General features: G+C 36.2%; 1 protein-coding gene across 4 annotated transcripts in view; it reads left to right on the top strand.

Moving 5' to 3' along the window:
* The window catches only part of ACTR6 (actin related protein 6), a 29,330-nt gene extending 16,293 nt beyond the window's left edge, over positions 1-13,037 (top strand). For 2 of the 4 annotated variants that reach the window (XM_077846007.1, XM_077846006.1), the window contains 5 exons: positions 1,777-1,875; positions 1,970-2,048; positions 7,713-7,884; positions 9,515-9,653; positions 12,324-13,037. In XM_077846007.1, the coding sequence (XP_077702133.1) occupies positions 1,777-1,875; positions 1,970-2,048; positions 7,713-7,884; positions 9,515-9,653; positions 12,324-12,453 (619 nt within the window). In that variant the 3' untranslated portion in view covers positions 12,454-13,037. The remainder of the gene's footprint in view (positions 1-1,776; positions 1,876-1,969; positions 2,049-7,712; positions 7,885-9,514; positions 9,654-12,323) is intronic. The other 2 variants (XM_077846009.1, XM_077846008.1) reach the window with 2 other exon arrangements.
* The last annotated feature ends 2,778 nt before the right edge of the window (positions 13,038-15,815 follow it).

A 15,815-nucleotide genomic window follows, 5' to 3' on the forward strand; every position in this document is an offset into this window, starting at 1 on the left:
CCTTGTTTTGATTTGCGTTTCCCCGATGATAGTGATGTTGAGCTGGCCATCTGTATGTTGTCTTTGGTAAAATTTCTATTCAGGTCCTCTGCTTATTTTAATCAGATTATTTGGGGGTTTTTTGGTGTTGGGTTGTAAAATGTCTTTATGTATTTTGGATATTAACCCCTTATCAGATAAATCCTTTGTAAATATCTTCTCTCATTCTTTTCATTTTGTTAATTGTTTCCTTCACTGTGTGAAAGACTTTTATTTTGGTGTGCTCCCAGTAGTTTATTTTCACTTTCATTCCTTTGCGTGAAGAGACATATGTAGAAAAGTGTTGCTAAAGCCAGTGTCCAAAACTGCCTATGTTTTTTGTAAGGAGTTTTATGATTTCAGGTCTCACATCTAGGTCTTTAATCCATTTTGAGTTTATTTTGTTTGTGTGGTGTAATAAAGTGGTTTAGTTTCACTGTTTGGCATGTATCTGACCAATTTTCCTAGCACCATTTATTGAAGAGGTATCTTTTCCCTATTATATATATTCTTGCCTCCATTGCCGTAGATTAATTGACCATAGAAGCATGGGTTCATTTCTGGGTTCTATGCTATTTCATGGAGCTATGTGTCTGTTTTTCTGCCAGTACCATACTGTTTTGATGACTATAGCTTTATAGTCTATCTTGAAATCTGGGATTATGATACCTCCAACTTTGTTCTTTTTCAAGATTGCTTTGGCTATTCAGAGTCTTTTGTTATTCCGTATTAATTTTAGGATTATTTGACCCAGTTCTCTGAAAAATATTGTTGGTATTTTGATAGGGATTACACTGAATCTGTAGATTGCTTTGGACATTTTAATAACACGAATTGTTCTAAGCCATGAGCATGGAATATCTTTCCATTTGTTTGTGTTTTCTTCAGTTTTGTTTCTTTTCTTTTTTTTTTTTTTTAAGGTTTTATTTATTTATTCATGAGAGACAGAGAGAGAGGCGCAGAGACCCAGGCAGAGGGAGAAGCAGGTCCCCTGCAGAGACCCTGATGTGGGACTAGATCCTGGGTCTCCAGGATCACACCCTGGGCTGAAGGCGGCGCCAAACCGCTGAGCCACCGGGGCTGCCCATTCAGTTTTGTTTCTTAAAGTATCTTTGTTTTCTTCATTAAGCCTGTGTTTCTTAGGTTCACTCATCAAATATTTATTAAGCATCTACCGTGGTACCAGGTACTGTGTGCTGACTCACTACTATAATTAGAAAAGAGGGAGATCCCTGGGTGGCTCAGCGGTTTAGCACCTGCCTTCGGCCCAGGGCATGGTCCTGGAGTCCTGGGATCGAGTCCCCCGTCAGGCTCACTGCATGGAGCCTGCTTCTCCCTCTGTCTCCGTCTCTGCTTCTCTCTCTCTCTGTGTCTCTTATGAGTAAATAAACAAAATCTTTAAAAATAATAATAATAATAATTAGAAAAGAAAGTGCAGAGTTAAGTCATTTTAGCAAGATTCTATTCAGAATGATTGGAGGGAAGTTGCTAACTGGATAACATTACCTAACTTAAAGCCTTCGTTTTCAGTTTCTTTCTGCAAGCTGGACTAATAGTTGACCTCAGAGAGATAATGTGGAGATTAAATAAAATGGAAGTGTGATTATTCTATGAAGTTGAAAATATTTTACACATTCAAAAATTTAATATTTAAAAAAATTAGCCAAAGATTTAATTCCAGAAAAAATATTTTAAACAGTTGTAAATTATACTTAACGTTTTTCGATTTCAAATTTTACAGTATTTATTTCTGTTTAGGCAGCTTCATGTTATGGATGAAACACATGTAATTAATCAAGTGAAAGAAGATGTATGCTATGTGTCTCAGGATTTTTATAGAGATATGGATATTGCAAAGTATGTATAACCATAATCTAAGAATTAGAAAGTTGATTGGTGGGTGATGTTATGCATAGTTAATTATCTCACAAGTCTCTATTTTGTTTTCCAGGTTGAAAGGGGAAGAAAATACTGTAATGATAGACTATGTTTTGCCTGACTTCAGTACAATTAAAAAGGGCTTTTGTAAGGTAATGTAAAGAATCCTCAATGGCATTGCTTGAAGAGATCATCTCAGTCAGATTTGAAAAACATCTAGCTGGGTTTGGTAGAGTCTTACAGAGTTGATAGCCTTCTGCTGGCCTTTTCTCTGACACAAGTGTATAAATGATTAATAAATATCTTATTAAAGTTATTTAGAGAAATAAGCATCAGCTGTGATAGAACATGGGAAAAATCTGGTGTTAGATAGTATCATTATTTATATTCCAGTTAACCCCTTTTCTATTTTCTAAGGAATTAGTTTAAATCCAGTTGGAAGTTGGTTATTTGCCAGTTGTGAAAATTAACAACAGAGCTGACATGGCTGAATTTTACTTGTTTGGTCTGATATGATCAGATGTAGTTGAAAAGGGTAAAATCCAGCACACTTTCAAAGTATTGAGAAGCAGTTTATCTTAGATGTCAAAATAATTTCTCCTTTTATTTTTGATCAGCTCAGATAAACTTAATTCTGTTTGAGTAAATGTGAAGTTTGCCCTTTTAGCTGGCTTAATGGAGGATTATTGGGAAATTAAAAATCTTTGGTCAGAAATGTAAGCATGTTTCCATAAGGAAATGTTAATGATATCATTCATTGCAGTATAAAAAGTGAAAAATTGAGAAGTCCCCAAATATCTACTAATGGAGGAAAATAAATAAATTTTGATATATATTATATTATAAAAGAAGCAATTGTGAAAGTGAAATAGAGCTTTCACAGAATAATGGTTACATCTCAGAAACATGTTTGGCTAAAACATCTAAGACATTATGATGTCTTTTTAAAAAATATTTATTTATTCATGAAAGACACAGAGAGAGAGACAGAGATAACAGACAAAGGGAGAAGCAGGCTTCTCATGGGGAGCCCAATGTGGGACTCGATGCCGGGACCGGATCACGTGCTGAGCTGAAGCCAGATGCTCAACTGCTGAGCCCCACAGGCATCCCAACATTATGATGTCTTTAAGGAAGATTTAGTAAGATCTGTACAGTTTCAGGATGTGTGGAATAACTTATGTTACTTAGAAATACGTAAGCAAGAAGTAAAAGGATGAAACTATGTGAGTGATAACACCAAATTAAAAAGGGGAGTTGTTAAATTTATAAGTTGTATCAAACAAGTTGATAGATACTTGGGTTTTGTACTTTTATAATTTTTTAAAAGATTTTATTTAATTATTTGACAGAGAGAGAGAGAGAGAGCGCGCACAAGCAGGGGGAGTGGCAGGCAAAGGGAGAGGGAGAAGCAGAACTTGCTGATCCTGGATCCTGGGATCATGACCTGAACCAAAGGCAGACGCTTAACCAACTGAGCCACCCAGGCACCAATTATATTTCTTTATATGCCTGAAATTTAAAAAATTTTTGAACATACTGTTGAGGTAAAAATACAAATCAGAATTCTAAGGAGGCCTTGTAAAATTGAAATCACTTTGTGATATTCTTAGAGACAGGTACTTGTGGGAGGACCTAGGCTGACTTTGAAAAGTGGGAGTTGGGACAGATGAAGAGATCAGGTTGCCTGTAATAAACTGAAAGCCCAAGTCCTCCTTAGGATATCGAAAGTACATTTTTTTCTTTACAGGACAGTGAAAACTGCAAATACATAGATAATACCATCTTCATATATTGTTGCTCATTAAAACACTCCAGTTATATAAAACACCTTATGGATAATTGATAGCATTTTGTAGAGTTAATGGTGGTAAAGTAATACGTATTTCACAGGGATGGGCCCTGAGTAAAGTCTCAGTAATTCCCAATTTCTCTAAACCTGAACGATCATTGGTATCACCCAGGGCACTTGAAAATTAATCGGTATCTATGTTCTCAGTTCATGTCCCTTCACCTTACATAGTGAGCCAGTAGAGAAGTGATCATTCCTCCAAGTGAGCTTTGTTTTACTCATATCTTTGGAGAAAAAAGGCAGAAGCCACATAGCTCTTTTATTGGCCTTTGGCTTTGAGCTCAGTATCTGGTTATAGGTTAAGCTTCATTAACTTAGTGTAGACTCTTTGTTATCGGTAGACTGGATAGTCAGTTGGCCTGGACTTTTGCCAGATGATGGAATGTTACTTTGAGTTTTTATTTTAAAAATAATAGTTTAATCTTTACTTTGTCGATTAATGTTAAGATTTATCATTGATAAGTATAGTTAATCCTTGAACAATGTAGGGGTTAGGGGTACCAACCAGCGTCCCCCTGCCCCATGCAATTGAAAATCTGCATATAGCTTAACACCCCCATCCCCACAAAAAACTTAACTACTACTAGCCTACTGATGACTGGAAGCTTTACTAATAACAGAAAGTTTATTAACACATATTTTGTATGTTACATGCATTATATACTATATATATTAGTATAAAAAAGTAAGCTAGGGAAAAAATGTTGTTTAGAAAGTCATAAGAGAGTGCCTGGGTGGCTCAGTCAGTTAGCATCTGCCTTCAGCTCAGGTCGTGATCCCAGGTCCTGGGATTAAGTCCCATGGAGTCTGTTTGTCCCTCTCCTTCCACCCTTCCTCCTTGCTCTTGCTCTCTTTTTCTCAAATAAATAAATAAAATCTTTTTTTAAAAAAGTCATAAGAAAAAATATATCTACAGTACTGTGTTGTAAAGAAAATCTGCATATAAGTGGACCCATGTAGTTCAAACCCATGTTCAAGGGGCTACCTGTACATGTTAAATCATGTGTATATTGAAAAAAAAAAAGACCAAAAAAACAAACAAAAAAATTGTGTATATTTTAATAATTTTAAGATTTAGAAACAATTTCATTTAGTATATGTTAGAATTTATCCTAAAATATGTTGTTTTGAATTAGTACTTGATTAACTTCATTGTTGCCTGATATACAACAACTTTGATGAAAGCTGATATATGTTTATGAAATTAGAAAAACAATAACTACATAAAATGAAAAAAATTATAATTATTTGAGAACCCTTATACTTAGGATATTGTTAAAACTTGAACTTTGATAGTTTATTCAAGAATATTTTTAAATAATTGTGAAAAGATACAACCTTCATTTTCTAGTACTTATGATAGTAACAATAACAATAATAAGCCTATAATATTGTTACCGATTACAACTGATACGAATTCCAGTATTATCTCTTATTGGAAAGGAAATGCATACTAAAGTGTAGTGTACTTGATTGGACTTAAATTGAGAAAATCTGGCTCATAATTAATGACATTAACAGTTTCTGCAGGGCCATTGTAAAATATAAACTGAGTATTTCATTTACAGTAATAGAACAAAATTTATGAGGCTGTATAGTAATCATGGCCTACCCCACGTTGACTAAAGTAGCAACTCCCAATAGACCTTATATATTCCTTCTTTTGTCTATGTCTAAAAAAATCTTTTTGGAGTTGTACTCTTAAAACAGAAACTACTTGTAGTTCCACATTGCATATTGATGAATAATGGCTTTAGAGCCAACATCCAACAAGGATACCTAGTTCTGGCTCTTTCCCCTAGTTTAGATATTTGATTCTGGGACAGTCACTTGATTCTCTTCTATAAAATCTGGGGAAAGGACTACATAATCTTATGTTTTGTCAACTGAATTTCTCCAAAGTCTGCATCTGTTTCAACTTAGAGTGTTGACAAAATGAGTTATAGCCTTTAAACTCAAGCTAATATCACTTTTAAGTGAATTTATAAATTTATAGAAAATATTTTCCTTACTGCCTAAGAAGGAAGAATACTTGAGGATAATACTTTTTGCTACTTTAACAGAAGTTTATTGGTTGAAAAGTGATTAGAGTTTTCCTTGTTCTTCCTAAAGTATAATGAAAATTATATAATTTTTTTTGAAAATTATATAACTTTTTTATTTTTTAAAAAAATTTATTTATGATAGTCACAGAGAGAGAGAGAGAGAGAGGCAGGCAGAGACACAGGCAGAGGGAGAAACAGGCTCCATGCACCGGGAGTCCGACGCAGGATTCGATCCCGGGTCTCCAGGATCGCGCCCTGGGCCAAAGGCATGTGCTAAACCGCTGCGCCACCCAGGGATCCCGAAAATTATATAATTTTTGAGTGTTCTTATTTAAGAGTAATGTTTCAAACTTGGAATTCCCAAATTCCAAATGATAGAATTCAGAATTATATCCAGGTTAAGAGAGGCAATGTAGTGGAAGAAATATATATTAGAAGTCCTTTTGGTTATTAGATGAATGATCTTGAGCAAGTCATGTAATCTTGCCAAACCCGATTACATCATAAGAGGAAAATATGCCTACCTTACAGGGTTATGTGAGAGTTCAGAAGGATAATGTATATAAAATGCCTAATACAATAAATGGCACATTGTTAACTAGGATGCTATTATTTAGGAATTTATTGAATACTCATTATGTGCTAGGTAGTGGACATGTGATGGTGAACAATATAGACTATGAAGGATAATATAGAGCAATAGTGGAGAATAATGGAGGGAACTTTTTTTTTTTAAGAGTTTATTTATTTATTAGATACAGAGAGAGAGAGAGAGGCAGAGATATAGGCAGAGGGAGAAGCAGGCTCCACACAGGGAGCCTGATGTGGGACTCGATCCCAGGTCTCCAGGATCACACCCTGGGCTGAAGGCAGCGCTAAACTGCTGAGCCACCGTGGCTGCCCTATGGAGGGAACTTTTATTTGAAGTCAGAAAAAGCCTCTTTGAGGAAGCAGAAATCTGAACAGAGAATAGATGACTGACTATATTAAGGGATGTATAATATTCTTTAAACATATTATTCTTTTGTAATTAATATTTTCATATATTTTAAGTATTTTATACTTATATAAAAGATTGGGTAATACCTTGTCTCAGGAGAAAAATTGCATATATAAATGGAAATGAATGTTTATAACCAAATCTGGAAGAACTGATGGTTCTTAGTAAAATTGAAAGGGTGATTATTTTAATGATGTAGAATATTGTAGATTTTTTTTCTGGCCCCTTCAGGGATACAGCTCAGCAGAAAATAAGTAACAAAATTTCATTGATAAAGTCCATGGATTTCAAAATAGATTTTTGAAGATTGAATAAATGAATTTAAATATTTAGGTTTTTTTGTACAAGAGAAAGGGGAAGTCCTGATAGAATATAGCCACAGGGTCCAGTAAACATCTAGAATAAGAAAATAGGACATTTGGTTGACTCAGTCCATAGCGTGCAACTTTTGATCCTGGGGTCGTGAGCTCAAGCCTCGTGTTGGGCATAGAGCTTACTTAAAAATAAACACACATATGCATGCATACATAGGAGAGTGAAAGTAAGTAGTAGTGATGGTAGCATTAAGACATACTAAATGTTTTTTAGAGTATGTTTTTTTGTTCCCTAGGAACTGAAATCAGTCTGTTATTATAGGCAGGTTAAGAAGTTTCCTCTCATCTATTCTCCTCTCTCTTTAAAAATGTGTGGAATAAGGCCAGATCATCTTTTTGGGAACAGCTGCATTAGAGTGAGCAATTATTTATTCGTATGGTTTAGGCAACAGAAAAGGCCACATCTTTCTAACTTTTGAAAATCCTGAATGAAACTCCCAAGAATATGGTTAATATATTAATAATAACATATTGCTAAATGTTATTCGTATGAACTAGATAATGTAGCTTAAACTTTTTAACCTTTTTTTTTTTTTTTTTTTAAGCCAAGGGAAGAGATGGTGTTAAGTGGAAAATATAAATCTGGAGAACAAATTCTTCGTCTGGCTAATGAGAGATTTGCTGTTCCAGAAATACTCTTTAATCCTTCTGATATAGGCATTCAAGAAATGGGTATTCCAGAAGCTATTGTTTATTCAATTCAGAACTTACCTGAAGGTACATGAATAAAGTATTGCATGGTAATAATATTTCTAAAAACATCATAAGCTCTATAAACTATAGAGAAATCATCTGAGTTTTCTAAGTAATTTCGGGCAAGTGGCAAGCCTGTTTTATTTGCAGAGATTTCCAGATCTCATAGTGCACTTGAATAATTCTTTATTGGTCCTAGATTAGAAATTTGATATAGGAAAGTTATTATAGTCTATTTAAACTTGAGGAAATTAATCTCTTCATGACTATTAGATTGCTGTATCTGTTTTAGAAAGGTTTTAACTCAAATTTCCACCAAATAGAAATTTATAATTTAACAAAGTGATGGTTTGTAGCTATTGATGGGACTGGTTTATCCTCTCAGTTTTATTTGGACTAATATACAGGATGTAAATAAGGCTGAAGTATGGTGCTTCTTAGTGATGTGTGTGTTCTCCTGAAACAGGATTCACCTAAGTAATTTTCTATTTTTATTTTTTTTTTATTTTATTTTATTTATGATAGTCATACAGAGACAGAGAGAGAGAGAGAGGCAGAGACATAGGCAGAGGGAGAAGCAGGCTCCATGCACCGGGAGCCTGACGTGGGATTCGATCCTGGGTCTCCAGGATCGCGCCCTGGGCCAAAGGCAGGCGCCAAACCGCTGCGCCACCCAGGGATCCCTCACCTAAGTAATTTTCTAGAGTGTTAGAGAGTACTTTTATATCTTGAAAGTGTCTTCCTACTTCATAAGGAACAGTCTAGGCATTGGAGAAAATCTACCACCACTTGCAATGTCCTTTCCTCCCTTTAAAAAAAAAGAGAGAAAGAAGAGAAAATCACATAATGTAGTTATTTCACAACTATTTTTGTATTAATGTCTCATTAATTTCACTTTATAGAAAGTTGCAGGTAGTGTTCTACAGCATTTTAAACTACACTGCTTTAATATCATGAGACTCAGTGTCAAAGTAAGGGAACTTTGTGCCTGTTTTGTGAAAGGAAGCATTATGTGGGGTGGCCATTATGTATTAATTCCTCATAGATTTCCCCATGGCTTTTAATACCAACTAACCATATGGCACCCATCATGTAACCGTAAGTGTAGAATATAAGATCCTTTATGCTTATGGATAATGAGTATTTTTCACTATCAAATGTAAATGTTGCACAATGAATATATCTGTCGAAGTGAGACAACATGGAGGTTTGGGCTTCCACGTTAAAATGCCTTAAAGGCCTTCATTTTTAGCCTTACCTTAGTTCACAATCTCAGCCTACAGAAATACCTCCTCCATTTTAGGAAAAAGCGAGCATAATTATCAAACATCTGCTGCTAGAAAGTTATTCATTTACATATTAGCTTACATGTATATGTAAGTAGTCTGCAGTTCACCTTCCTCTTCACCTTAGCCTTTCTTTTAAAGATCTATGAGGTCATGTTTCACTGTTTAGTAGGCCAATTTGTGTAAACTTAACTTCATTATAGAATCTTACAAATTATAAATAATTTTTATGGTTATTAAACAATTAACATGTTTTCCCAACCAATAACTATAACTGATTGCCCTTGTCTAAGCCCTCATCTCTGTCTTTCTGGAAAGATAAGTAAACAGGTTTTCTGATGCCTTTTCTTCTTTTTTTCCTCTTAAAGAAATGCAGCCGCATTTTTTTAAGAACATTGTTTTGACAGGAGGAAATTCCCTTTTCCCGGGATTTAGAGACAGGGTTTACTCAGAAGTTCGATGTCTCACTCCAACAGATTACGATGTTTCAGTTGTGCTGCCTGAAAAGTAAGTGTTGGCTTACTTTTAGAAATAAAACATGGAAGTCATTTTGTAGATAAAACGGTCAGGAAAAAAAAAAAAAAAACAACTGTCAGTAGGTAGACTTGAGTTTAAAGCCTGGTTCTGGCAGGTTTATTTCACCTTTGGAATCCTCATTTTCCCTTTCTCAATAATTAAAATGATAAGCCTGACATTTCAGTGGGCTATGACAGCTTGATGCTGAGATGATGAGTGTAGTTCCTGGGGAAGAAGAGTAGCAAGGCCACATCCTGTTCAGCATTTTAACTTTGTAAATAAAAAAACAAGGGTTCATAACTTGGCACAGGCCTTACAGTAAGTTAGTAGAAGTGACCAGGCTAAAACCTAGTTCTCTTCATGTGCAGTCAGGAGCAAATACATGTCTCTTACCAAATATATGTTTATTTTTATTTATTTTTATTTTTTCAAATATATGTTTAAATAGCACCCCCTTGCCGCTGTCCCAGTCTCAGGTGGCAGAGTTGTAAATAAGACCCCCTATATCTGGCTTTTTTTGAGAGAGAATGAGAGAGAGAGAGAGCGCGCGCACGCGTATGCATTGGGGAGGGGGCAAAGGGAGAAGGAGAGAGAGGATCTTAAGCAGGCTCCATACCCAGCACTGAGCCCAACACGGAGCTCAATCCCACAACCCTGAGAACATGACCTGAGTCCAAATCAAGAGTTGGACACCTAACCAATTAAGCCACCCAGGTGCCCCCCCATATACCTGACTCTTAGTTTTTAGAGTTTCCTTTTAAAGGTAAAGTAGAATTTTTCTAAATCAATAGCAGTAAATAGAAGTCCCTCGTCTGCTGCTCACTTAATTTATAGGTATCAGATTAAAGAATAAACAATTGTTGGGCATTGGAATGATTTTTATCAGTATTAATGTTTATGTACTTCATAGAATATGAAGCATACTGGATTTTTTTTTTTTAAAGATTTATCCACTTATTCATTCAGAGAGAGCGAAGAGAGAGGCAGAGACACAGGCATAGGGAGAAGCAGGCTCCATGCAGGAAGCCCGATGTGGGACTCGATCCTGGGTCTCCAGGAGCACACCCTGGGCTGCAGGCAGCGCTAAACCGCTGCGCCACTGGGGCTGCCCGAAGCATACTGGATTTTTATCCTATGTGTTTATTTTATTTTTATTTTTTCCACCATGTTTCTTTATCCCCCACACATTTTTTTTTAAGGTTTTATTTATTTATTCATGAGAGAGACAGAGAGAAATAGAGGCAGAGACACAGGCAGAGGGAGAAGCAGGCTCCATTCAAGGAGCCTGATACAGGACTTGATCCCGGGACTCTGGGATCATGCCCTGAGCCGAAGGCATATGCTCAATCACTGAGCCACCCAGGCATCCCATCCCACACATTTTTTTTTTTTTTTTTGCTTTGTTTCCCCTACATGTTTTTTATTTTTCATTTTATTTTATTTTTAAAGATTTTATTTATTTATTCAAGAAAGAAACAGAGATAGCAAGAGCACAAGGAGAGGGAGAAGCAGGCTGCCTGCTGAGCAGGGACTTGATGCAGAACTAGTCCCAAGACCCTTAGATCATAACCTGAGCGAAAGGCAGATGCTTAACCAACTGAGCCACCCAGGCGCCCTCCTGCATTTTATTTATTTTTTATTTTTTTAAAGATTTTATTTATTCATGAGAGAGAGAGGCAGAGACACAGGCTTTGGAAGAAGTAGGCTCCATGCAGGGAGCCTAATGCAGGACTTGATCCCAGGACCCCAGGATCACCCCCTGAACTGAAGGCAGACGCTCAACTGCTGAGGCATCCCTCCTTCATTTTAAATGCAAATCATGTATACATTACAGGGCAGGAGATCATCAGAAATAGTTTTTATTCTTTTATTCAGCAAATCTTTATTATACATCTGTTTTATATATGTATATATGTTATATAGATATGTAAATAAATATATGTTTAAAGGTTAGGAAATACAATGAATATAATAAGAAAAACATTAACTTTTCATCATTTTTCAGATTTTAAACTGATTTGGGAGAGAGGAACAGTAGAAATAGAATTGAGTCATAAAGTATAATCTTGGTTGAAGATAAAACCAAACTAAATGTTTTTTATGTGTGCCAAAATTTTACTTACTGTGTCCTACCATGTAAACGTTTCATTTATTAGAGATAGCAGTGTGGCAGCTAAAGCACAGACTAAAAATAGTTTGGGGTTAAATCCTAGTCCCACACTTAACCTCTCTGAACCTCATTTTCCAAATCTGTAAAATGAGAGAATAGTTACTTCATGGGTTGCTCTGCAAAATAGATGACCTATCTTTGCCACATACAGAATTTATATCCTGTTATGACAGTATTTTTCATTTTATGCATTTTTGAGCTTTTGTATTCTTGTTTATTATTAGAAGTGGAGGGTCTGTAAATTCAGGGCATAGGGAAACAAAGAACGCTTAGTTAAACTGGTGGCTGAGGTTCTTTTCTTTCTTAGTTTACCTTATTCCTATGAAGCTTATTGCTCTTTTTTTTTTTTTTTTTATTGCTTATTTTCACAAGTGATTCTCTGTTAAATTAAGTTGGGTAGAGATTGCTATGTTTTAGCTACTAATGAATGTTTTCTGGCATTTCAGTTCTGTGCCGTCATCTGGGTTCACTTATTTTAACTTTATTTTCAGCCCTATTACTTATGCCTGGGAAGGTGGAAAATTGATATCAGAGAATGACGATTTTGAAGATATGGTAGTAACAAGAGAAGATTACGAAGAAAATGGACATAGCGTCTGTGAAGAGAAATTTGATATTTAAGAAACATTCTGAATTAAAAGTTTTGACTGTTTGTGATTGAAAGGTTTAATTTCAATGTTCTTTTTAAAGTAGATTAAGAACCTGTATTACCTTTCATCCTAAGATAAGATCTTGAACTTATAGAAAATACTTTGATCCTCAGCTAATTTTCAAAGGTTTCTTAGCTATGTTATTCCAGTAAACTGTTTCTCAGCTCATATTTTCATGTAGGAGTTAGACTACCATAACAGTGCTCACACTGTTTCTGAGAATAGGTTATCTTTCATTAGAAGATGAAAGAGTGAATGCATTTTAAATTTAATTCTTTATATCTGAAAGTACAAATGTAACTGTCTCGCTGGTCAGTTTTCCTTGGAGTGCTTTTTTTGTTACGATGAGTACAAAGGATTGGCTAAAAGTGTTTTCTGGCTGATACAGTTTCTCTTTTAGAACTAAGTATTTCGTCTAAAAATTGTGATTTTTATTTGTACATACTAAAGTTGGGAAGACTAATCTTATTTGTGTTTAACATTTATTTTTTATTTAGAATAAGTTGGAAAGAGTGGAAACTAAAGCCAGTTTATTAAAGTGCTTTTTGATTAGTACTGTGTTGGCAGAAATAGATTATTTCCTTTGCAAAAATACACCATTTTTTAGGATGAAAAGAAATTTGAAGTTAACTCAGGGTTGGTCAAAAACTCTTGGAACAAATGTTAGTTTGGTTTTAAAAACTCTTACATAAGGGGATGCCTGGGTGGCTCAGTGGTTGGGCACCTGCCTTCGGCTCAGGTCATGATCCCAGAATCCGGGATGGAGTCCCACATTGGGCTCCCTGTGAGGATCCTGCTTCTCCTTCCCCCTCTGCCTATGTCTTTGCCTCTCTCTCTCTCAGTCTGTGTCTCTCATGAATAAATAAATCTTAAAAAAAAAACCAAAACTTTTATATAGGGGTGCAAAAACACCCTCCAGTTTAAGGAAATAGCTGGCAATGACATGAATGGAGCAGGTAGGCTTCTTTGCTTGCAAACAGCAGAAACTCATTTGGGCTATCCTAAGCAAAATGAAATTTATCAGCAGGACAAAGTTTTGTATAATCTGAAAGGAAAAACAAAAACCAAAACCCAAAACTGGACCAACAGTCTTAAAATCCACTAAACGTGGAATGAGAACTTAGGCACATTAGAGTTCATCTTTTTTTTTTTATTGCAAATTGCATGCATCGAAATAACATGTTCCAGTGTTGTCCATGCATTGTATACCCCTTAAGACAATAAAGTATTAGGATTTACACCAATGAGTAATTATGATAGAACAGTCCTCTCAAACACTCTTCTGTCTTGGTTTTGAAATTTTTAATTCAGTGGTGTTTGGCTTGGCATAGCAAACCGATCACGTTCACCTACTTCATGTCCCAAATCCCTTTAAATATTTCCAGTGGAGAAGGGAGGAAAGTAAATGAGATCAGGGATGAATACACAGGGAACGCTTAAGTACTATATTGTGGTGGTATATTATTTCTCAAGCTGGATGGTGGGCACAGGGGTGTTCATTGTAGTAGAATCTATACTGCGTGCATGAAATAGTTCACACTATTTTGATAGAGTAAAACCTTAAGTGACTTGGAAACACAAAGGGTGCTATCGGTGAACAAGAGGAATTTCTCAAAGATGAAAAATAAGTGAGATTAGATTGTAAGAGAATCAAGAACAAGAAAACCTGTGTTCCAGGTCAAGGCAGGAGAAAACTACCAAAGACATAACAATTCCAGGGATATTTTAATCTTAGGACAAATACAGAGAATAGGAAATCACGGAGGAGCCATTAAATGAATTAGAAACAGCCAAACCCTACTCACTTTCTTGAAATTGAGGCTCAGCAGAAAGAGTTGAAGTGTAAGGGTTCCCTAACCATCTAAAATAGATTTACATCCACTAAAGGCATAGAGAAAAAAAAATCTTGAAGGGAACAGCCGATTGTGGCACTGATCTCAGGCTAAAGGTAAGAGCTCAGACCTCATTAGAAAAAATTCTGACAGGGCAGGACCGTAGGGCACTTAGCATAGCTTTCCTCCTGCCAGGGAAAGGCACCATAATTAGAACTTCAATTCATCAACAGGTAAACGGGAATTTGTAAAAGAAAAAAAACAAAACAAAACATTAAACATTTGAGGGATACTTAAAACACCACAAGAGGTACATGAATCCAACAAGAACAAACCCCTAAGGGAATAAAATAAACTTTATAATATTCTCAAAAGACTAATGAGGGAATTGCATCTATCACAACAGGTTACCATAGCAAAATAGGTCCTATCCCTCTATTCCTCCCTTCTCCCTGCTTGTGTGCACGCTTTCTCTCTCAAACCAAACAGATCCTAGAAATTAAAAATAGAATTATTTATGCTTAATTGATGGGTTGGATAGCAGAATGGACACTACTGAAGACTAGAAGCTGAGGGAAGTGTCCCAGAATGTAATAGAATTGAGCAAGCACTGGGATGACTAGGAAAGAAGCTAGCCCGCATTGCCAGCGTAGGCTCTGTTGTCCACCTGACACTACCAAGCCTAGCCTTCCCAGTAGAGGCCTTTAGATGAGCTTTCGCATAAAATGCGAATATCCTCACTGCTTACTAAAAACACCTCCAAGTCCACTCGTTGGGTACAGGGCAGAAAGACGGCCAGGGAGAAAAGTCTCAAGAATGCCTTTCAGTTTTGAACATTCTCCATGTATATACATTGTGAAAGGAGAAAAGTTTTCTCTCAGCATTTGAGTTAAAAGATCTTTTTTTCTCTCTTTTTTTTTCCTCTCTGAGAGAGAGAGAAGGGGAAGGGGCAGAGGGAGAGTAAGAGAATCCCAAGTAGGATCTACACTCAGCGGCACACGTCCCAGCGTGGGGCTCCATGTCACCACCTGAGATTGTGCCAAGAGCCGAAACCGAGAGCCTGGTGGGTGCTTGGCCGACGGAGCCACCTGGGCACCTCAGAAAAACAAAACAAAACTTTAATTTACCTGGATAGTACCTGAGAATGTGCATAAGGAGTTGAAGCAGAAGCTTAAGCACTGATGAATCGGGCTGTCAATTCTCACAGAAATTCATTGAATGTTCTAACAGGATGTAATCTTTCTTATCATTGGAGCCGGCCCTTTTTTTATACAGGGGAAAAACAAAACTTTGTTTATAAGCCTCCCTCAAAAATGAAAAGGTTTAACCCACAGTTGAAGGCCAATACCCTGGAGAAGTCGTAAGCAGGGTGACTGACCTGAGGAGCTGTCTCCAGTGGAGGGAACTGCTGGGGTAGGAATTCATACCTCAGAACGGCCAAAAACCATTCAGTAGAAGTCAAGGTTTTCTTTGTAAACAAGTGTAATTGAGTAGCAGCGTC

This window comes from Canis aureus, chromosome 13 (assembly GCF_053574225.1).
Source record: "Canis aureus isolate CA01 chromosome 13, VMU_Caureus_v.1.0, whole genome shotgun sequence".
In the NCBI taxonomy this organism is placed as follows: Eukaryota; Metazoa; Chordata; class Mammalia; order Carnivora; family Canidae; genus Canis; species Canis aureus.